We start from the raw sequence: 23434 nt of genomic DNA on the forward strand, positions 1-23434 counted from the left end.
AAATAAAAATAGCTTTTTAGTGTAATGGATTAAGAGAAACCATGAACCGATTAAAAAAAATCTTAATGTTGAAATAATTTTTTAATTGTTATGCATTATAAGGATACTTTTATAGTAATAATGCTAAATTTTTGAATGTAGCTTTTAAAATACCATCAACAAAGTTATTAATACAATATAAAAATATTTATATACTTAAAAAATATATACTATTATTAATTTCCGTGTTCTATATAGTTTAGTTTAACTTACAACGATTCTTGGTAATCTTGGAAAATAATGCTAAGTGATGTAAATGAAAAAAGAAATGACAAGTGTACTTTTTCAGTTTTTTTAAGAAAAGCACAAGTTGGAGACACAGAGACCCACCACAAGCCCACAACGCTTCTCTCCTTCTCCCTCTGTTTTCTCTTCTTTACTTCTTTCTCTGATAAAACTGTCACCAACCCCCTTCCATTTCTCTCTCCCTCTCTCTCACACTTTCTCTCTTTCCCTGCTTTTTTATTTTATTTTTCCTGTCATTCTTGTTCTTCTTGTTCTTCTTTCTCCCTTGCAAATTTACGTATGATACAATAATTCATAAGCGTTGAAGGCATAGTTGCTTGAAGAGCTGAAACGTATCATCGCCTTGATCGTTTGAATCTATGGAACAGCTTGTCAACTTCATCATCCGGCCACCAAGGTATCAATTTTCTTCCCTCCAAGTATCCCATCCTTTACATCCAAACACCTTTTCGAATCAAACTATTCTCTTTTTCTCTTTCCAAAATCCCCAGATGGGGTATCTTCTTCTTCTTGGTGCTGTTCACTTTGAAAGCGATGGTATTCAATTTAAAGTTTTGATTTTTAGTTCTTGGAAAACCCCAGCTCAGCTTGGCTTTCGCAATTGAATTTAAGTTTCTTTGTGAATCTCCACAACTCTTTTTTTCTTTTTCAAAAGGGAAAAAACTGAAGCAGATGCAAGTAGATTCAGAATTCCACTTCCTTTGCCTCTTTTTTTTTCAAAAGCATGTTTTTTTGGGAGCTATCACATCATGTTAATTTGGTTAACTGTTTGTTTGGTTGGAAATTGAGATCTAATTTTAAGCTATCCTGGGGATGTTCCTTGTCACCTCATGTTCAAATGTTAGATTTTCATTCTTCCAGCAAGAAAAAGGGTCTTTTATATTTTAGAGTTTTAGTTTCTTTTGTTATGGATTCGTTCTTTTTGTGTTCTGAAGAATGGACGCACCTGTCGTGTAACTTTACGTGGTATTGATATGATAGACGTATCATAGACATATAAACTTTAACTTATCCAAACACACATATGATAATTAGTTGTTGACTGGTTATTTATGCCAATATTCAGTTGCTTATTGCTTTTTGAATTTTTATATTCTGAAAAGTGAGATCTATCAAATTTATTATTCTTGAAAGAAGAAATAAAAAAGGAAAGGATTCATTGCTTTGAATGTGTGTGTATGTATATATGTATGCTCAGGAGTTTTACGGAAAAGGTGCGTCTTTGGAATCTCGAGGTATTAATAGATGCCTAGTTGCAATATAGGCCTTGAGATAACATTATACATGCTATACACTTCTATTCAGTATGCTTGTCACAGAATAGCTACAAACTTTTACTTCAAGAAATATCTCAGCAATTATACCTAAAGATGAATAGGGACTTGTGTTATGTGTATCAGTACTCGCCTAGCTGATTTATTTACACAATCTTTGTTTCGTATTTAACTTCATCTTTTAAGTAAAGAGATCATATCTTTTATTTGGATGCAGAGCTGAATATGACCCCAAAAGTGATTTATTGGAGCAGGAGTTCATGCTGAAAGGGAAATGGTATCAACGGAAGGATGTAGAGGTAAGTTTAAAATAGCATAATTCAGTGCATTTGCAAAATTGTTTTCAGCATTTGCCATGTGGAAATGCATTGAAGATGATTTTTATCTTATTTTATAGTTACCATTTAGAAGGTGAAACTATAATATGATGAGAAAAATATCAGAATTGAAATTCTATTTTAGGAGAATTATTTCTCAATTGAACTTGTATTTTAAATACAGTGTATGTAAGTGATGTTCTAAAACTTCTGTCCTAGTTGATTTAACTTTTTCCCCATCATGGCCAATTTATTCAGTCATACTTTATCATTTTTTGTTGACAACCTGCATGGTCAGCCTGTCATGTAGATTTGATATTCTGCAGATAAAAAACAGTCGGGGTGATGTTCTTCAATGCAGCCATTACATGCCGATAGTCAGTCCTGAAGGAAAGCCCCTGCCTTGTGTTATATATTGTCATGGAAACAGGTGATTGTCGGGTGTTACTTTTTTCTTAGCCAGCTCACTGTTGCTTTAAACAGTTCCTCTGAAACTATAGAAGTTCTTCTGAAAGTTTTTGAGTGCTTTCTAGATTGTGTATGAAATTTAGATAATGACAAATTATAATGTGTTCTGTGACTTTCTTTGCTGATGTGTATGATCTATAAAGCACCCATACTGGCGTTTCACGGATAGGTATTTGATACTGATACTTAGATATATCATTGACTCACATCTATGAATATCTGATAGAGTCAGGAATGATGCTCAGAAAGGGAATGAGATTGATATTATTGCTGTTTGTAGGACACAATAACAATTGAGTTATGATAATAATAATAACAATTTTCATTTTTATTTTGCTTTTAGTAATATCCAAGAATTATGTTCTTAATCTGAATTGAAATTATTTTATATTTGTCATGATTTATGAGTTTTCATTCATATCTATCTTGCACAAATTATATCCTATATTTTCTTAAGAATAGCCGTGTCAGATACATATCTGATATGTAATATCATATCTGTGCACAACAGTGTATGTATGGCTTTGGATAGTTTATAGATTTCAAATTTTATAGGGTTGTGCTGACTGAGTGATGTGTTTGTATGACAGTGGATGCAGGGCAGATGCTAGTGAAGCTGCTATAATTTTACTTCCCTCAAATATTACAGTTTTTACTCTGGATTTCTCAGGATCGGGAATTTCTGGAGGGGAGCATGTTACTCTTGGCTGGAATGAAGTAAGTGCTTTCTCAATAGCCTTTTAAAAAACATCAAATTTTGTTGTTTTATTATTAATATGCATAGTCTTATTATTGTGTCATTTATCCACTGTCATGGGGCATATGGATTTTTTCTCTTGTCTCTCCTACGTAATTATTTCGAGTAAGTGTGAGAAGGACATTAAATGAAAGAGATATTTTGACAAGTTCAAAGTTCTATTATTTCCTTATGTGGACTAGCATGCATATTGGACGCAATACACATAAGTAAACCTCATCTAAAGATAGTTTCTAGAACTTGCAAGCTGTTGGTTTTGGTTTTTGTGAATTTGATCCAACATTATTAGTCCAAGTTAAATTTAGTAATTCTAATAGCAATATGTCTGTGTCATCAGTGGAAACTGTGAAACTTAGATATGATTGGACAGGACAATTATCTTCTGTCACACTAGAACAAGAAATGTTCAGTTTTTTCTTTGCTGGGAGTCTGTGTACACATGTTTTCACTACTTGCTTTGTTGTCTTTCTTTATGAAATGATTGTTTGTTATCGTTTGCTATTCTCAGAAGGATGATCTGAAGGCTGTTGTCAACTATCTGCGTGATGATGGAAATGTCTCTTTGATTGGCTTGTGGGGTCGGTCAATGGGAGCTGTAACAAGGTAGTTTTTCATCATCATCATCATCATCCACGTTTTGCTTTGAACTTGCTTTTGTAATGAGATTTAGGAAAGGTTTTCCAGTGAAAAAGGGACTGTCTAGGACCGTAGCAAGATATTGGAATTTGTTTGTAGTTACTCTTTTTTCTGTAAATTGCAACTAAGATTTTTCCAACAATTGGTATAATGCTTCCTCATTTTAGATTTTGTTATTATATGGCAATGGTTGTAGGATGCTACAGTCACTGAAGCATTGTGCATTGGATTTTCGCTACAGTATTGTAAAATTCGTGTTTGGGTTGTGTGACCTGGAAGGCACAAGACCCATTTTTTCTCATTTGTTCTCTACACATCTCAGACAGATTGCTTTGTTATATTTGTGTCCATGTCTGTTCTCTGGTCTGTGAGAGTTTCTTGTCTGTGATGGTGCAATGTAGCGTTTCTCTTCTTCTTGGTATGTGAAGTTTTAGGGCTAGCTGAACTGCTAAAGAAGTTCTTCCTCATAATTTTCTTTTTGTTACTGAAACCCACAAATTGGGCTTTTTTTCCTCTTCTGAAATGCAAGATACGTGGACTGATTTTTGTCCGTCCTCTTTTTACTCCCCACACTTTTCAATATAGAATCATTTCAAATATTGTGAAAGAATAACTATTAAATAAATATCTAAATTCTTCCTTGAAGTTTATTATATTATTACTTGTATTAGATATATTAATATATTTTTTAATTTCAGTAAGATCTTGCAGTCTATGTTAGAACCACACAATTTATGATCCTTCATCCCTCTCCTGGTCTTAGTTAAGATCTCAATTTGACAACCTTGAGTGGCTGAAATGGCCTGTGAGAGGAGGTTTCTATTGATGTTTTTAAAAAACACGTCATTTATTGAACTGATGTAGGTGTTATTCATGCTTAATTAGTTCAATCATGTTCAAATACGTGATCATTCAACATATAAAATCATAATAAATCAATTCAGATAAAATTTAAATTAATATAAATGGATAAGTGTATGTCTTGCTACTAGATGAAAAATAAATACTAAAAAACTAAACAATATGAATGCATACATGGACCTTTTACTTGTCTAACTAGTTTTCCAGCTTTCGGGTCACATCACGTGTTTTACTATACTAGGAAAGTTGTTAGTTGTTCTGTATTTGTTTAGACTCATACAGTACCTTCCTCCCTTGGTGGAAGAAACTCATTCATATGTTTGTTCCCCGCTTTATTTGAATAGTTCTCCTTGATAAGTGCACTAAATATTAGTACGTGATTATAGCTATTCAAACATTACATTTTAGCTAATGCATATGGTTTTTCTCTGAACAGTTTATGATTTTATTACTTGCAGCCTTATGTATGGAGCTGAGGATCCTTCAATTGCAGGGATGGTTTTAGACAGTCCCTTTTCTGATTTGGTTGATTTGATGATGGAACTTGTAGATACATATAAAATTCGTCTTCCGAAGTTCACTGTGAGTATATCATAGATTACTTTTGGTTCTTTACTTTGAGGTTATTGAAACTATTTTCAGTCTATGCTGGCATGCCTCACTGATATTTGACTCGAAATAAAGAAGTTTGATCGGAAGTGACATTAATAGCTTTTCATGACCTGTTATCACGACCAAAAATTGTGTTGTGGAATTTGTAACTGGAAAATTTTACTGATAAGAAATGGAGTATAGCTCCTTACAATTGGGGAAATCCCTTAGTTACACTAAAGTAAATTTAGAAACAGATGCAGACCTTTGAAGGTCTGGCAACTTCCCTGCCCAAAGGGCCCCAAATCTTTGTGTAATTTCCTGGTTAACTTCTACTCTTCCTCTTCACATTTATGGTTAATCTCATTCCCATGAACCAAATTGGCCCTTCATTTGTAATTTCATATAGGCATTCTGTTATGAAGTTTAACTAATGTCTTGTTTTTGTGCATGTAAGTATTTAATTTTATAGATTTAAAATTTTTGAAATGTTACATATTTTATTTGTTGCTATTGCTATTTTAAAATTCAGTTTAGTTAGATTATTTTAGAACCCATTTATAACCGCTTAGTACATATCTGTAACTATAGAGGGAGATGCACAATGTCTTAAGTTAGATGAAGTACAATGTCGGGATAGCAATTGGCTGTCTTGTGTACCATTTCAGTGGAAAAAAAATACATTTGAGCTAATTTCTGCCTTTAGCTAAAGCTCTAAGCACTTCTTTCTCTTTAATGATCCTCCCAAAAATTCCTCTTCTGCTACATAAAACTTCTCTTCAATGGACATGTGCTAAAGCGGTGCTGAAGTTTGATCGAAAAGCTATTCATTTCTTGTAATGTTGGGGTCCATTGGTAACTTGTAGAAAACCCCATAACATGTCTAGGGTCCTTGAAGTTTGTACAGAAGAGGTTGAATTACCTACTTTGCATTACCCTATATTTTGTGATATTGATCCCAAATATTTAAACTTAGAAACCAGTGATATAACTTCTTAGAGCCATAACTCACTTTTAGGCGGATTTTGTTTCATTTTTCTTGTTACAGGTGAAGTTTGCGATCCAGTACATGCGAAGAGCTATTCAAAAGAAGGCAAAATTTGATATAACGGACCTCAATACCATTAAGGTTGTTTGTCCTTTGTTTATTTAACTTTTATTTTATGATAGAGGAGCCTTTTATTGAAAGAAATCAGTATCACTTTCCTGATTTTATAAAATGATTGATTAGTTAGTTTGACAAAAAAAGTTGTAAGTTATTACTGCTTTGTTTTTTCTTACCATTTTTCTATACAAGTTAAAATTACCAACTGTACCCGTGCTTTGTTAACAAATGGTATATTTTTTTTCTTCAATCTGTAGAAATTATATAGTATTTTCTTTTGCTGGCAGTAGCATACACTTATCAATCAGTCAGTCAGTTATATTAATCTCCAAGCTTATACATAACTTAGTCAGTAATTCATAAATATATATTGCCTTAAAAATTTCAGGTTAAGTTTTTTGTAGATTAAATTGATCAATTGCTATGATCATAGGTGGAGAGAAACTTTTGTTAGTGAATTAAGGAAAGTTGTAGTTCGATGCAAATAGTACATAGTTCCAAATAGTTCAGAAAATTTTATTTGAAGGATTTATTTTGGTAATAATTGGAGCAGTCGTGCATCTTCTTGTTCTTCTTACTTTTTAATTTGTATAATTCTAATCGTAACCAATTTAAAGTATGTCTCAATTTTTTGGGTGCTAATGACTGAACTTGCAGAGCGCACAGTATAATTGATTGAATACCTATACTGGCTAAGTACTACTAATTTGTGTCCCTTACTTTGTGGGATCACTGGCAACATTAGAGTGTGTATGGATTTCTGTTTGAAGCACCTGAAAGGGAATCCAAGCACGTACTAGGCTTTTTCAGGATCTAATTTTTGTCCATATAATGATGCAAAACTAACAGAAATAACGTGGACAAGTGTTTTGTTTTCCTCTTGAGCATATCTGGCGTTCAAAAGCTCAGAAATCAATATTCTGAATTGTATGCAAAACTTATTGAAAATATCCGGGGGAGAAAACAATACAAATTTATTCCTATTGGTTTTACTCATTTTTATCTTCTCCATATTAATTAATTATTTGTTTATGTTGCAGGTGGCGAAATCTTGTTTTGTTCCAGCTTTACTTGGGCATGCCATTGAGGATGATTTTATACAGCCCCATCACTCTGATCGGATATTTGAGGCTTACATGGTATGTCTAGAGTTCTCTTATGCCAGCTTCCTTGGAGGACTTGAAAGATGTGATTATTTGTTCAATAATAATCTCAACCAAGCAGACACTGACCCATTCTTTTAATTATACTATATATTCTATGCTATTGGATTTTCTTTTTGTTTTATCCCTGTTATTTTAATCTTTAATATTGCTGTCCACACTTTGTAGGGAGACAAAAACATAATTAAATTTGAGGGAGATCACAATTCTCCACGTCCTCAGTTTTACTTTGATTCCATAAACATTTTTTTTCACAATGTTTTGCAACCTCCGGAAGATGAGGTTGGGGAATCATTTTTTGACCCTGTGAATGATTACTTTGGTAAGGTAAAATCAGCAATGCATCTCATTGGTTCCACTTTATTTGGATTTCAATAGTCCATCTTGTACATCTTCTAAAAATTGGCTTTTTCCCCTCAGGATGTTTGGAGATCTATGCATGAATTAGGCTACAACATTGAATCATCATCAAGAAACAAAGGCATGACTTAAGTACCTATATTCTCTTAATTTTTTCTGCTATATTGATTTGTATGAGGATCAGCTCTTAGTACCTTCCATTTTTGCAAACCTTTTACATGCTTCTTTGTTAGATGCAGAACCTTCAGCAAGCAGTACGATAAATGCCATTGAGCAGGTTCGTTCAAGACGACCAATGAGTAGAATGGAGGTTTGTCTCAACTCTAATTTACTGTTATTATGGCATGTAAATATGTTTGGCTGAGGAAATGTACCCTGCATTTTGAAAAGGGTTAGGATATAATTTTGGTTCATATCCATGTATTCTTTTTTTATTTTCTTATATTAAAAAAGTTATGAGTGATCCATCTTTGGTATATCAATGATTTTTACGTTAGATGTTGAGAGCCTAACACAACCCTCCTCCTTTACCGATGCTTGGGACTGGCTATGAAACCATAGACCCTTCTTTACCCAGGCTAGGGACTAGCTATATAACAATAGAACAGAGTTTCTTAAATGAAACAGGTTTTTAATTTAGTTTTTGTGTTATGCATATTGTTGTTTTCAATTTTGATTTACTACTTGTTGGAGTAATAACGAGGTGAAGTCTACAGCTCAAATTGAAAATGAATATGTAAAGAGACCAGAAATTTACATTTTTATCTCTGGATGTTATCATCAATTTTCATTGGGCAAAAACTGTGTTATTTTCACATATGTCACTAAAATGATTGTTCATATTGGAAATAAATTGATTTTTTGTGTCTAGGAACTGAATTAAAAATGAGTAAGGAACAAAAACAATTTTTTTAACCATTAAAAAATAGGATGGTGATCTCGTTATGAAGAAGAAAGACAAAAACAAGTATAGCATGGTAGGGTCCACCACCATTTATTTTATTATTGTATCTTCTGTCTCATAACATGGCATTCCCTAACTAGCATTAGATTATCCTGATCCTAAAATATATTTTTGCATAAGAATCCTCAAGTCGGATATTAAACTTAGATGATTGCATTTGGCTAACATCAGAGGAGAGCGTTTTGTGCGGTTTTGCTAAAATCCAATGTATTCATACATGTCAAATGGCTTTCGCATGGCTATCAAAGATGTGGCTGTTTGACCTATATGATGATCTTGTTTAAATTCTTTAATTTGCATAGCTTTTATTTTTTAAAGTAATATATTGTATGACTTTTCTTAGGTTCCATCTGATATTTCTTCAAAAGATGAACGTCATGAACACGAGGTATTTCCAACTCACTTTTTACTTTTCACATTATTGAAACGTTTTCCCTTATTCTTCAAAAATGCGTCGTAATTTTTTTCTGTAAACCATATATGCATGTATGGCTTTAGTTATCAAGCACCAAACGGGTTTGGTGGTAACTAAGTAAGCATCCAAACTACCAAAAAAAGGTGTGATTAGAATCACTTTTTGTTTCCTGTCTTGTCATGAAAATAGTAGTAATTGCTGTTTCTAAATAAGTAATGATGCCATGACAATAAGCAAAAGTAAAAAGTGATGTATGCCCATATCTACCTTTAGTGCTGGTGATGAAATAATAAATAAGCAAAAGAGTACAGCAATAAGCAAAAAAGTATAACTAGAGTCTCACATTTTTCATGAATTTTTTGTTTAGCAGGAAAAGGGCAGTGATCATTCTCCATCACCATCATCAATGATTAGCTTTGAATTGTCAAATGGTGATCCTTTTGGACCCCATGTTCCAGCCGCATTGGAAGATGATCAATACGTTGAATATCAACTGGATGACCTTGCAGGTTTTCCATCTACTTCTGAGGAGGAGGAAAGAGTGAGTTGACTTGATGACTTCTACATAATCTAACACCTGGTGAGCATTCTGTATCCTCCTTACATTTGATTTGTCCATGCTATTCAGATGTTCATGGAAGCAGTGATGGAGTCACTGAAGGACCTGGAAGTACGAAATTCAAATACCGAACAACCAACAAGTAGCGTTAGCACTGTGTCTGTAGCGGCTATAGAGCCGTCAGATAAAGATGCTTCCTCACAAGAGAATTCAAGATCTATGGAGACAGAATCTTCCTCACTCAAACACAGCACAGATTCAACAAAATCTAAAACCACTTCCTCTGCTTCAGAAGAATGTGAGACATTAGAAGGCGAGTCATATTCCCTTTCAGCAAACCATTCTCAAAATGTGGTTTCCAAACCAAGTCCTGTGCCAAGTCTTTCATCAGAAAAGTTGCAGTCACAGTCACAGCCGCCAACACTGCCGCCAGCATCAACAGGCACATCATCAGTAATTGAGTCCAGCAACACAAGTGATTCTGCTCATAGCAGCAGTTCTGGTAGTTTGAAAAGTTCATCAGAGACTGACATATCGCACAATACAAAAGCCACAGTAACTGTTGTCAGGAATCCCCCAGGCCATGCCATGGACGGCTTAATGCGTCGTTGGGATTTCAATTTTTTCAAAAACAAATAGCCACAGCCATTATGATAAGATGATTGATTCTCATTTATACGTTGTTTCTGTAACTAAAAAAAAATTCATAGTTTGTACCAAAGAAATAGGTGCTCGTGTGTAAATTTGTTATGTTTAGATTCTCAACTAACAAATCAAACAATATTCTTTGACTGTAAGTGAGATTTGTCATATTTTGCTGCCTATGACTTTAAATGGGAAACATTCTCTCCATTGTACTCAGTATTTGAACAATATTCTGGATGCTCTCGTCTTTCCTTCCCATCAAGTGTTGATTCGCTTCAGATGTGTTTATGTTTTGTTAGGGTTTTGTCAACTATACATGTTTGATTAAGATATTTCAAATAATTTAAAATCAATTGGCTAATCTAATTATTTTGTAAATTCTTGAATTATTTTAGGACACTTAATGGAATCTTAAAGAAATCCTAATCATAGATTTAATTAAAAGTAACTAAGCTTAATTCAAACTCTATGAATATCAAAACTTATTTAAATATTTACAAATAATTCAATACTTCCAAGTTATTTTTCACCTTTAATTTATGAGTGTGCGACAAAGATTTGCTTTCAGAGAGGTCGCAGAACAGTTTATGCAAAGGTATGCTATCCTGACGTAAATGTCCTGGACAACCGGGACTGAGAGCTGCATTATTGGAGTTATTTGGAGGCTTCTGTGATGTCATTGACATTTATTACATTGACTCCACTTTAATATTTTCTGTTTTTTATACGAGGAAACAGACTGCAAAATTTTCCATGATTGCTATGTCATTTTTTTCTCCCGAGATGTTTTCATGCGATAATTTTATTAGCATCCTTAACTACAGCGCCAAAACATTTGAAATCCATGTAACTGGAAGCCTTAGTTGAGCTAAGAAAAGCCCCATAATTTCGAGTTTGGTCAAAATGGATCCTTCATAATTGAAGTTATAACTTCGTATTGTTTCAGAGAAAGCATGCAGGCATAAGAAGTAAAATGTCAATAATTTATTTCAAGTTCAACATTGAATCTGGAAAATCAATGAATAAGTTCTTTTCAGCCGCAGCAAACATGCTTGTCCTTTGGAGAATCTACAGCAGTTTAGTTTATCCACACACAGGCAACATTAGTGTCACTAGGCTAACATGGATAACTGATTTTGTACTGTAGTAATATGGTCCATGATGGTTTACCTATCTTCCATCAATTTCAGTGCCATGTCAACGAGTGACTGAGTTGTTATATTGTGCCGGTTAAGTCCAACTGTGCCGGAGAAAACATTAAAGCTTTCAAGCTCCGATGTGGTCTCTAAGACATCCTCCAACACCGCTTCCATTCCCATTCCCTTGAAGGTGTCTATGTTTTCTGATTTGTCTTTCATCATCCAAATAGCCAACTCTATCACGAACCTCCTTATCCTTGGGACCTTGGTTGGGGGATACTTGTGTTTCTTCAGAATCTGGACTAATTTGTTTGCTAGTTCAACCTCGGTGATTCCAGCTTCTTCAAATACAATGCTTGATTCATGAGTAGTCATGTATCTGAAAACATTTGCAGCTAGTCCAATCATCATTTCTTGTATCTTGTTTTCTTCTGACATGATCGCCTTAAGTATCTGCAGCAATGAAAAATGAAAAGTAAACTCATGAACGTCAAAAAGTACCTCATCCTAGCTTCTCTAAAGTTGTATAAGTTTATTTTATTTTAATTGTGTTTATGGAGAAATTTATCTTAGCAAAACCAAAACACTAATGATCGCTTCAAATAATAACAATGGTCAGAGATTAACACTTACTATTGGTGCTGCAGTTGTTACCCCCTTTAGCTGGTTGAACAATTCTGGTCCACTGTAGGTGCATAAATTTCTTAGAATTCTAGCTGCATTGACCCGAAGCAATGGATCTTTCAATGCTTCTTCGAGCCTTTCTAGTACTCTCAACTTCAAAATTCGATGGCAGTTATTCTTGCTTTCCGAAACCAGCATTGCAAGGGCCTCACCCGCAACAATTTTTATATGTTTCTGATTTTCTGGTATGTTGTGCCTGAAAAAAATGTTGAAAAGTTCTTTAAGCACTCCACCAGTGCCCCCTATTCTTTCCGTTGCATCCTCTTCCAATGCCAGGCTGGTCAAAATTTCTATGCCCAGTTTCTGTAGAAGAGGATGCTTCTCTCCATGTCTCAAAATGTCTCTAATATTGCTGATGGTGAAAACTATCTCTGAAATCTCTCTTCGAAGATATTTCCCAGTAGTGCCAACAGTGCTAGCCAACATCTTCACCAGTTGCAAAGATCTCTTCACGGTTACGACTTGCGTTGAAGTAACATTTTCACTCTTCAGCAACCATTCTTCAGCATGTGTGAAGTCTATGATCTTTGGAAGAAGGCCCCTTGTGTTTCCAATCTTTCCACAGTTGTCAAGATCACGTGCAAGTTTTTTGAGTATGAGGAGTCCCAATTGGTTAAATGTACAGAACCCATAATATTGGTGATCAAATACAAGTTTCTTTTCCCCTATCTCATCAGCTGCAGGAATTACACTCCTATTAGTTTTCAAAAGGGATGATATTGATTCCATTGCTCCTGGTATTCCAGCTATGCGGAGAGAGTTCTGCTTTTTGCCAGCTAATTTTGACAAAATCTCTGCAGCCGAGAGCCTAATCTCTTCCTCCTTAGGGTCTGTCCAATTCAACATCTCAACTAGTCTCTCCGCCACTGATATATCAATTCCAATCTTTTGAAGGGTATCATCAGAAAATCTTTCACTGACTGAAAACTGTCTAAGAATTCTTGCTCCAATGAGCTGCTCATCAGGTGAGTTAGAAGCCAACAAGTCCATAGAGAAACTCACCATATCCATTTTCAAGCCATCAAATATGCTTCCATTGACACATCTTGAATAGGCATCATAGAAGAACCTTCTAGTGGACACCATTCCCCGTGGCCCCAACTCACACTCCTTGTTAACCTCTTCCAACAGCTTGCAATAGCTGACTTGCCACTCCCAATAGGCCTTTTCCATCAGAAACAACAGAGCTTCTGCAAGAGCCAACGCATAGAAGATGGAAAGAGCTGATTTGCGGTTCCTCTTGTCAGTGTCTCCCTTTGCCACCTCTCCGTAGTTATGCATCACGAGCTTTATTAACGAGAGAACCACACAAGCCGTTGCAGAAAGAAGCTGTAGCCAATAGAGAAGCCTACTAACATGCCTTGAAAGGAAAAACCATTTAGCATATGGTAGGAGTGGAACATCTGAGCTAACCCACATCCTAGTTGGTGTCCTTGTTGGGGTAGCATCAGCTGCGACATATTGGTGGTGATGGTTCTGAATCAAATGAGAAATATCAAAGCAAAAAAATATTAGTAGTTATGGTATTCCAATTGAAAGCAAATGCTAAAAAAAGAACACAAGCTTTTAACACGGGAAAGCTTCAGTCTTTTATATATCTCGATACAAATTGGATGCAAAAAGATGTGTACTAGCAAAGTCTTTGCAGTATGCTAGAGTTTATTGATATGATTTACTTACCAACAACCAAGCATATATTTTCAGTGATGTCTATTCATAAATACATACATATTTTAACGAAAGATAGAATACTTTATTAATTTTAAAAATCTCTAAAAGTATTGCTTTTTGTGAAGGGGATTACCACTACCTCAGTGATAGACCATGTGGCTTGGTGCTGCCATTCAAGTTCATGGCTCCTGCTGAAAATCCTGGTTCCTTCAACAACAAGGATGATGGTGATGAACCAGAAGTCGGTTTTTTCTAAGGTGATGGCGAAACCACCGAGAAGGACAACGGTTGCCCATATGAAACCGAGAGTTCCCAACCCGGTGGCTGCTTTTTCAAGCACTGCAAGCTGGAGGGCAAAAAGGGTGAGCTTCTTTTCCGGTGCTGAGGTTGTTGGAGAGACAGAATTGACAGTGCTGTTACTGTCAAACTTGTCTATGCTGCTGAGGCCACGAGGCTCAAACATGGTGGTGCCTATGCTGATGGTTTCGCTGAGCCTCACCATTTGGAGTTCATCCACTTGTACATGAATGCTTCCCTCTCCTTCCATTGTACATGAAAGCTAGCTGCAATATGCAACCACTGAATTTGTTGAAGGTTGACAAAAGATGATGTGATATATAATGAAAGTTTTATAGAAGTGTGATGACAGAAGGAGAGTTTTATACAAGAATGAGAATGGCAAGCTTTGGGGGCACGCTCATGGTGTGGTATGGCATGATAAGAGTAACTTCAAGCTTTTCTTTCTGCCCACTAACTTGTCCAAAGGGTTAACGTTGCTTTCTTTGCTAAATTTCCTCAAGGTTTCATATTAGAACTTTAGCAAACATCATTTGGATAAAGCATGAAATTATGGACATACTGTGTGACATTATTATGTGACATAGTACACATCCTCAAAATAATTGCCATTTGACTCTTTCCATGCCAATTTCTTCCTTAGAAGAAACCTAATCAAACATTTTGTTAATATACAGCACTGCCGAATTTCCTGTTTGTGGATTGCAAGTTACTAATCAGGCCGTGTCATTGGGGCATAAACCTTGGAGTATACGGTTGGATACATTAATGCGATTCAAACTACAAATAAAATAAGACAAAATTTAAAGTTATCGTACTATAAATGTTTCTCTACACCATCATTTTATTGAACCTATCGCTTAATTTTAATAAGTGTAATATAAATATTGGTGTTAAATTGTGTAAATTATTAAAATAGATATTTAATTTTACTTAAATTAATGTAAGAAGATGTCAATATAATACATAAATTTTGTGATTAGGCTGTTCATGCGTGGTACCATTTTATGCACCAGATTTGGGAATACTGGCTGTGATCATTTCAAATTCATCCCAAACTGTTTATAGCCATTGATTAGACCAAACTTGATTTAATATATTTATTTATATTTACGAAATCACAATAATGTTTTGACATCTAAAATTTTCTTACACCCATTTAATATTACAGTACGTTACATTTAACTTTCTCTCTTTCTTTACAAATATTTTTTTATAATTATTTTATTCCTACATGAGTCAAATGGTTATCATGAAACAACTTTTTTTTTTCATTTCTAAATCATATTCAGAAATAGATGTTGATCATACCAAATGAAATTCATAAAACCTAATTATTAATTTCAAGGTAGAATATAAACAATATAAAATAATGTAACTTTGTTTTATTTTATTTTCATATTTATATTATTTTATCAATGATTGGGTTTTACTTTTGCAAATCTTAAATACTATTAGTTTTTCTTAACAAGGATTAGTTTTGAACTGGAAACATATTTAATGTTTATTATTTCGTTTACTCAAATCTTGAATAATAGTGATAATAAGTTGAATTATTTTGAAGGTCTCTAAATTATTCCACAATTTACAGTTAGATTTATAAGTTATTTTTAATTTAGTTCCCGATCTTATATTAGTTTCTAATCAGCTTCTTTCATCAAACAATTGTCATAAAATATTAAAGAAATAAATATGTTTTATAGATATTGATTAATCAAACTTATCCTAATTTTAATGAAAATTTTCAATATTAATATAATGTTCAGCATTTTAAATTGATATAAGGATGAAGATGACTATTTATATATTTATACTGTGTTTATGCCAATATCTCATACATATTTTACGTTTTAAATTATTAAAATAATTGTAGCTCGCTAACGAGCTTCAAAAACTCATTGATATTTTCTATAGTCTTTAATTTTATAATTTTTTTTCTACACAATTTTCCTTTTTTATATCTTAGTTATAGGCTTAAAATTTTAAAAACTCAAACTTTTATCATATTTTCTCTTATTTCAATCTTAATCATAATTTAATTTTTTTAATTTTGTTTAAATAATGTATTGTGCATTTTACAAAACAAAAATCTCAATTTTATTGAATTAAATAACTTTAAAGAGATATATTTGATTATTTCTGCTTATTTTTTATATTTTTTATTTATTTTTAACATGATAATGTTTGATACTAAGTGAAACTGTTTAAATTGTTAAATCCTTAGTTTAATAAATAACATAAAACATTTATTTTATCTATTTTCTTTTACTCTCTTAATTTCAATTTGTTTAAAGAAATCTTGATTTTTGAAAAAAAAAACTTTCATATTCTTTTAATAATTTAACATGTTCGATATTCACATATTTTACTGATATTTTCAAGGTAAGTTTCTCATCATCAGAATTTTAATTACACATTTTTTTTTCTTTATATAATTTCGTTCATGCAATATAATACACTGTAGGATATACAATTCTCAACTTTACTGAATCAACATGTTTAATCATTTTTATAATTATTTAATCTTTATCAAATCTTTACTTGATAGTAATAATTTTATACATATATAATTAAATTTAAAACAGTTTACGATATTTCATTCAATTAACAATTAAGGATACAAATTATTAATTAAACTCTTCCATTGGAAGAGAGTCAGCCTCAAACCTGACCTGAAGAAACATAGAAAGATGGGATTGTTTGACCAAGACAATACAAAGCACTTATATTCTGCAAGTGAACACCACAAATTAGCAGCACCAGTAGCTGCATTGCCTTCATTCCATGTTTTTCAGATCATTCCTTCTCTGTTGGTAACGAACGAGACAGAAAGAATTGCACCATGTTGAACCTTCCAGACTTCAAATTGGTGAAGCAAAACGCAAGATCTAATAAAACATCAGCTGGAGACTTCTTTAGATTATAATCCCTTTAGCTCTCTCACTGATTGATGTTGTTGATGCTACGGCCACTCGTATCTTTGTTCAATTCAGATGATTGATTGATCTGGTTCTGTATGAACAACAAACTCAAATATGATGGCACAAGGCAATTGCAGGGCATAAATTCAACATTCCCAAAATCAATACCAACTACCACCAGGTCCCCCTTGAGCAGCAGCAACTTTGCGTGCTAGATATTGAGGCTTTGTCTGAAGTCCATTAGCACCTTCAATTCCTTCAACTGCCCTCTCAATTTTACAGTTTGGGTTTCTTCTTGGATATGAACAGCTTTGAGCAGCATACTTGGCTGAAACAGATGAGTTTTTACCCGTCTTCCGCTGCTCAGTCCCGGCCACCCCACTGTTGTTGTAATGCAGTACTGAACCTACAACTTTTCCTGGACGTGCAGCAACACCTGAGACATGTGAACCAAATTAGAAATAAGTAAGCTTGAAATACACTCATCAAAAGAATCTCAAAAAACCCACAAATCTATTTCAGTAATACAAGTCCTACTGTTTTCAGCCATTCACAGATAACTCCCCATCATGTGACAGAAGCAAGAACAAGTTCACACTACCAGAAACATACTTCTTATTGGGTATGTAAAAAGCCAATGAATAAAAAGAAAAAAGCCTCAACAACGAGCACACACTCTTTGAAGACAATGTCTGCCTTGCACATATATGAGATCAGGAAAGAAAGGGAAATGAAAAAGCAAAATACATACTACAATTAGTCATCAGACCTTTAATATTTTGAGGAGCTGGTAAAGGAAGCCTGGTCATTGGGATACCACCGGTCTTGTCTATTGCTGGCTTCTCAACTTCTTTGATGCTACACTTGGAGAGATCATCCGCAACCACTGCCATATTTTGCCTTTCGTTATCTGAATACAACACACATGGCCTGCATTTACAGTCTCAAATCAGCACAGTTGGCGTGCAGTTCAAGAGAAAATAAATATAAAGAAGCAATCGTGAAAGAGAAAAGCCATGTTTTCAGAACCATTAATAAAAATTAGGATACCTGGGTAATGATGCATGTTGCCTCTCAGGTGGAGTAACAGTTCCATCTTTTCCATAATGCTCTTCAAGATATGCAAATTGTTTTTTGAAATGGTCCACGGCACTATTTGAAAGACGTGTTAGCATATAAAAAATGCTGAAGTGATGTACTATGTAAAGTAGGATTGAAAGTTTACATGACTATATAAGCATGAAACTGCAGTTAATATTATATTTCAACAAATATAAACTCCAGGTAAAGTTTTAAAAAGTATTCATTAACAACATTAAAAGTAGGTATCCAAAGGAAGTGTTTAGGATGGTTGAGGATCTAAAGCAGAACAACATAAGAATAATTTGGTTGAAGGAGGAAAAAAATTCTATCTTATGGTAAACACGGAAATCATTAGAAGAAGGAGCAAATGCAGAAGAAGTGGAGAAGAAGAACAAAAAGGCTGACCAAACGTTATTATTTGATTGCTATATAGTATATCACTCCATGTTGAATTTAAATATATTGTCAAGCATACTTGAGCAAAGGAGTGAGAAGTGAAATAGAAATTTCGGTGCAAGTTCGGACAACAGTACCTTGGATACATGAATCCTGTTGGCTCTTCTCCGTTTAGATGTTCTTTTAACATCTTTGGATGGTATTCCAGAATCTCTCGGTATATAAGCTCTCGCACGTCTTCCTTTGTTATTCTACGTCTCTCAAATTCAAACTCCATCTTGGTAACTGGCTGAGAACAAGGCTCTCTCTCAACTTTGGCCAAGCCTTTAAAATATGGATCTGCTAGAGCCTAATTAAATCATACACAGTATTCTGATTAAAACTAATCATGATGTGTGGAAAGTTAAAAGATGGATGGAAATTTAACCTCGTCAGCAGTAGGTCGATCCTTAGGTTCAAATGCCAGCATTCTTTCTAAAACCCGAAGAGCAAGGGGATCTACATTGGGAAACTTTTGAGAGAAAGGAACTGGCTTCTTCTTGCGCATACTACTCAAGTATCTTCGAGCTTTCTCATTCCGTACCTGTTAATATACTTCCAAGGCTATATTAAGCAAAAAAATGAAGGACATAAATTTGCTAGAAGGATTGGCAAATGAACAACAGACCCTAGCAATGGCTTCAGGAGAGGGTGTTCCAAGAAAATCAGTCATGAGGTCTAATTGATGGACAACATTCTTTCCTGGGAAAAGAGGTTTCCCGGTTAAAAGTTCTGCGAAAATGCAGCCAATGCTCCATATGTCTATAGCAGGGGTATACTGAAAGAAAAGAAGATTGTAACATTAATTATCCATTGTCATTTCACAAACAATAACAATCATTCATTTTTTGTTTGTTTGACTAAAAGTAAACAATACATAACCAATAATTATTTAACTGTCAAGCTAAACCTTTTCAATTGGAAAACATTAGCGTACAAAACAAAACTTGATGAAATAGCTCAAGTCTCAACAAAGGTTCTTTTGTACATTAAGTTAACAGCAGTTTAAACAACATAAATTTCCAAAAGTTTCCTGGAATGCTAGCATATTGGCTTGAGGAAAGAGACAAGAAGGATGTGGGGGAGGTAAGCATGTTCCCAATTTTTAGATTCCAAGCAATAATAAATGAGATAAAGAGAGCAGTGATCCAGGATAAAAAAAAATTAACAGATACTGAACCTTGGAGAAAAAGGATCCACACAATTCAGGAGCCCTATACCACCGTGTAGCAACATAATCCTGTGAGGATACAATTGGTGAGCATAAACAACATGTGATGACCAGAGAAGGAAAACTTCGCTTAAGGTGAGTATTTCATAAGAAAAATATTCTTACTGTCCAAAATATAGCAGTTGGTGTATCATTGAAAGCCACTCTGGCAAGACCAAAGTCACAAATCTTCAGTTTGCAGTCAGCATTTGCTAAAATATTTTTCGGCTTCAGATCTCGGTGAAAAACATTTGCTACAAACCCATTAACAAGTTTAAATCAGCCACAATGGTTGTGATTTAGCAACTAGTTTTCGTATAAAACATTAACTACGAAAAAGGTACAGTGAGAAATTTAAAAACAAAATTTAGCCAAGTATAAAGATCATAACCTGTGTGTATATACTTTAAGCCTCGAAGAAGCTGATAGAGAAAAAACTGGTAATGCTCTGCAGTCAAATCATCATTTGCTTTGATGACCTGATGTAAATCAGATTCCATAAGTTCAAATACAACATATATATCTTTGAACTCCCTCCTAGAAGGAGGTAATAAAATATGCTTGATCTCCACAATATCAGGATGGCGTAAGAGTCTAAGAAGCTTGATCTCACGAAGGATGCGGGTGGCATCAGAAACGTGTTCAAATATGTCATTGATTTTCTTTATTGCAACCTTCTCTCCTGTGTGTGTATCATAAGCAGAGCAAACAACACCATAGCTTCCTTTGCCAATCACTTCCTCTATTCTGTATCTACTCCCTTCGCCATATTCTGTAAAGAAGTCTACATCTACAGATGACTGCATAAACACAACAAATTAGACTCTGCTTGAATATACCAAGTAAAGCCAAAGTCATGATTTAAATGAGCAGCAACACACATGAAACCAGATTAAGGTTTCATATCTTATACAAGTAGCAAGCACAGCATCTACAAACAGAAAAGAATAAAGCTACACAAAAGCTTTTAGACAATGGATATAAATGTAGTTAATTTATACAGGAGATTTAAAAAATCACCCAGGTACATTAGACTCAATTCTCTAACAGTAAGGAAAATTCTCTTTTCTAGAGATCTTAAATATAAAAAAAATGAATTTATAAAAAAGGAAATGAAACAAATAGTATATGTTTCATGTAGCTTTTCAAAAAAAAAATCATTAAAGCACAATTTGAAGTACCCAGTTAAAATGTAACAAGGAAAAGGAAAAAGGAATACTAAAACTAACTACATCACCGGCATACTTATTTTGGCTGCAGTAACAAGTATCTCAAATATTGCACGGGCTCAAAAGTTTAGGTAAATTTTAAAAAGATTAAAATAAAAAAAATGTTTAAAACTGTAGAATATATGCATGTCTGATTCAGATAAAATCCAAAAAACCTGCTATTAAAAGGGAAAATGTATAAAATTATAAATTAAATTAGCTTAATTTATTCAAATACATTAGACCAAAAAAGGTAAAAAAGAAGAAGAGAGAAGTTAGGAATAACATATAAACTGAAACATTGAGCTACTTTCAAATCTTGAAGCACAAGGTCCTGGTTCAAGCTTTGTTATTGCCTTAGTACATCAAGAGCATATATCTAGTTTAAAATATATAGACATTAATGATTGATTGAAAATGTCCAGCGAGATCTTGTAACAGCCGGTACCAAGCCCCAGTAAACGATAAAGGTTTTAAGCCATTGATAGCCAACCTAATATTGCTCAAACTCCCAACATAAAAGGGAAGTTAAAGCAGACTAAAGCGATCAGTGATTTCTAGTTAATAAGCCATGTATTTGATGGAAAAAGGGAGAATGTAAGGATGTTATCCCTATCTCAAAAGTAATACTTCATATTTGTTATATAATGGCGGATTATTCAGCCTTCTGTTTCATGAAAAAGATTTCCTATGTGCTATAAGATTTAAACTGACATGAACAAGTGAACAAGTTTATAAGATAATCCATTGCAATGGTCTGCGCTCAGTAGATAAGCTATGAACCAAAATAGCAGACAAAAAAGCTTAAAAGATGAAAAACTTTTTGCAGTACATCTCACAAGCCAAAATAACTGGGAACCAGGCATAATGCCATATGAAAAATACATTCAGAATAGAAAGAGATGTAAAAAAGTGTATGCAGTGACAGGGACCACGAATTACTGGAAGGTTTGAAAGAACAAAATTCAATACAAAGGGTACAAATCCTATCCAAGCAATGTACAGATGCAGAAATAACAAAACATGGAGTAATAATTCTCTTCACAAAAGTCTACCATGCTACGCTACATAAACATACATCTACCCAATGTGCTACCATGTTGATCGAGTTACTATACCTTTTTTCTCTGATCATGAGGCATATTGGAAACTAAGCATAAAACTCGATAATGATTGAACACCCCAACCGTAACCCAAATTCAAATCACTAAACTCCCACTTCCAGTTAATTTAGAATGGCACAAGAATCTCCAGATCACGAGGGATGATGAAAATGCAAAAGTCAAATAAAAGTGCAAAATAAAAAAATAGAAAAAGAGGATAAATTAAGAAGAAGAATAAAAAAAATAATAATAATAAAAAACTTTTGAGCTCAATAATGAGAAGGCAGACCCAGTAAAATTTGGTAGCTAAAATCAACAACGGTTGTGACAAAGGAACGTACTATACACTACACAGTACTGTACAGGGGCGGAGAACACGGAAGTGGAAACAAGAGCAACATAGACAATTTGGCGGCGGTACCAAAAGTGTAGTTGAAATGCCCAGTAAGAGATCACGTAGGAGAACGAGCTAGTCTAATGAATTAAGCATAGAACAAGCCGAAAAAACTAATCTTGTGGCGATAATCACTAAAAGGGCTAAAGGGGACGAATACTAAAATAATAAACAGAGCCAGAAGAAAAGGAAAGGGAGAAAGAGGGGAGTTGAAGAAGCGAATTCCAGAGGATAGAATGGAGAAGTGGGAGTGAGAAAAGGAAAAGGTTTTGGATCTGAAAGAGAGAAGTGGTGAATGTAGTTGATGATGAAGAAGGGTGTGGTGGTGGGAGGATGTATCAAGCTCGGAAACAGAAACACTGATAAAGGAACAAGGACTCCCAATTAACTACAGGTATCATGATTCCAACATCACTCCAATTTAAAACGACGGCTATTATAATCATTTTTTTTTCACTTCCACCATTTCATTCAATCATTTTCATATGTAATAATAGAATTATTTTTATTGCAACTATTTTAAAATTATATTTGAAAGCAATTTTAATTAATAGCTTAAAAAATAAATTCTTTCAGGTTTAATTTTGATATATTGTTTCGTATGACTTTTATGAAATTTATTATAAAAGCTCATGATTTTAAGTATAATGTAATTCATGATTATAAGTAAATATAATATAAATTATTATTATTAATTAAATTCTGCAAGACATAGTAATGATTTTAAATTCATCAACAAGAATATTTATATCTTTAAATTTGTTCTCCAAAGTGAAACTTTTATAAATTTTTGAAGAGATTTTTTTTTCTTAACACGTAATTGGATATGGTTTCGGGTGTAACATCGATTCACTAACATGTTCACTTTTTAGTTTTTTTCTTCGTCCCA

At 33.8% G+C, this 23434-nt stretch overlaps 3 protein-coding genes across 4 annotated transcripts; 1 reads left to right on the top strand and 2 right to left on the bottom strand.

The window, feature by feature from the left end:
- The first annotated feature begins 352 nt into the window (after positions 1–352).
- On the top strand, positions 353–10616 carry LOC124844217 (uncharacterized). Of its 2 annotated transcripts, none has more exons than XM_047321105.2 (14): positions 353–682; positions 1777–1858; positions 2203–2306; positions 2935–3061; positions 3610–3704; positions 5057–5180; positions 6238–6318; positions 7335–7433; positions 7626–7784; positions 7878–7938; positions 8057–8127; positions 9125–9169; positions 9564–9737; positions 9825–10616. In XM_047321105.2, the coding sequence occupies exons 1-14, from the start codon at positions 645–647 to the stop codon at positions 10392–10394; spliced, it is 1830 nt and encodes a 609-aa protein (XP_047177061.1). In that variant the 5' UTR covers positions 353–644; the 3' UTR covers positions 10395–10616. The 2 variants fall into 2 exon arrangements, with proteins under 2 accessions (XP_047177061.1, XP_047177062.1); XM_047321106.2 differs by having other exon boundaries at positions 9567–9737.
- A 687-nt stretch (positions 10617–11303) lies between these two features.
- On the bottom strand, positions 11304–14627 carry LOC124844216 (uncharacterized). The gene is made up of 3 exons (XM_088116121.1): positions 14034–14627; positions 12173–13699; positions 11304–11992 (listed from the first exon to the last, which is right to left on the bottom strand). The coding sequence occupies exons 1-3, from the start codon at positions 14439–14441 to the stop codon at positions 11567–11569; spliced, it is 2361 nt and encodes a 786-aa protein (XP_087972247.1). The 5' UTR covers positions 14442–14627; the 3' UTR covers positions 11304–11566.
- A 2134-nt stretch (positions 14628–16761) lies between these two features.
- LOC124844215 (mitogen-activated protein kinase 15-like) lies at positions 16762–22941 on the bottom strand. The gene is made up of 10 exons (XM_047321103.1): positions 22167–22941; positions 20232–20640; positions 19967–20094; positions 19811–19870; positions 19259–19408; positions 19019–19174; positions 18729–18940; positions 18163–18264; positions 17882–18042; positions 16762–17548 (listed from the first exon to the last, which is right to left on the bottom strand). The coding sequence occupies exons 1-10, from the start codon at positions 22188–22190 to the stop codon at positions 17274–17276; spliced, it is 1677 nt and encodes a 558-aa protein (XP_047177059.1). The 5' UTR covers positions 22191–22941; the 3' UTR covers positions 16762–17273.
- Positions 22942–23434: the final 493 nt, after the last annotated feature.

This window comes from Vigna umbellata, chromosome 1, assembly GCF_029865625.1.
Source record: "Vigna umbellata cultivar VRB3 chromosome 1, Vumbellata_1.0, whole genome shotgun sequence".
In the NCBI taxonomy this organism is placed as follows: Eukaryota; Viridiplantae; Streptophyta; class Magnoliopsida; order Fabales; family Fabaceae; genus Vigna; species Vigna umbellata.

Bases quoted from the DNA above. Each gene is read 5' to 3' on its own strand.
- LOC124844216 (XM_088116121.1), bottom strand. From the start codon at position 14,441: ATGGAAGGAGAGGGAAGCATTCATGTACAAGTGGATGAACTCCAAATG. The intron at 13,700-14,033 runs GTAGTGGTAATC...CATTTGATTCAG, and splicing joins CCACATGGTCTATCACTGAG to AACCATCACCACCAATATGT. The intron at 11,993-12,172 runs GTAAGTGTTAAT...TCATTGCTGCAG, and splicing joins TAACAACTGCAGCACCAATA to ATACTTAAGGCGATCATGTC.
- LOC124844217 (XM_047321105.2), top strand. From the start codon at position 645: ATGGAACAGCTTGTCAACTTCATCATCCGGCCACCAAG. The intron at 3,705-5,056 runs GTAGTTTTTCAT...TATTACTTGCAG, and splicing joins TCAATGGGAGCTGTAACAAG to CCTTATGTATGGAGCTGAGG. The intron at 8,128-9,124 runs GTTTGTCTCAAC...GACTTTTCTTAG, and splicing joins GACCAATGAGTAGAATGGAG to GTTCCATCTGATATTTCTTC.
- LOC124844215 (XM_047321103.1), bottom strand. From the start codon at position 22,190: ATGCCTCATGATCAGAGAAAAAAG. The intron at 20,641-22,166 runs GTATAGTAACTC...GTGTTTATGCAG, and splicing joins CTCATGATCAGAGAAAAAAG to TCATCTGTAGATGTAGACTT. The intron at 18,043-18,162 runs GTATCCTAATTT...CTGTAAATGCAG, and splicing joins CAACATGCATCATTACCCAG to GCCATGTGTGTTGTATTCAG.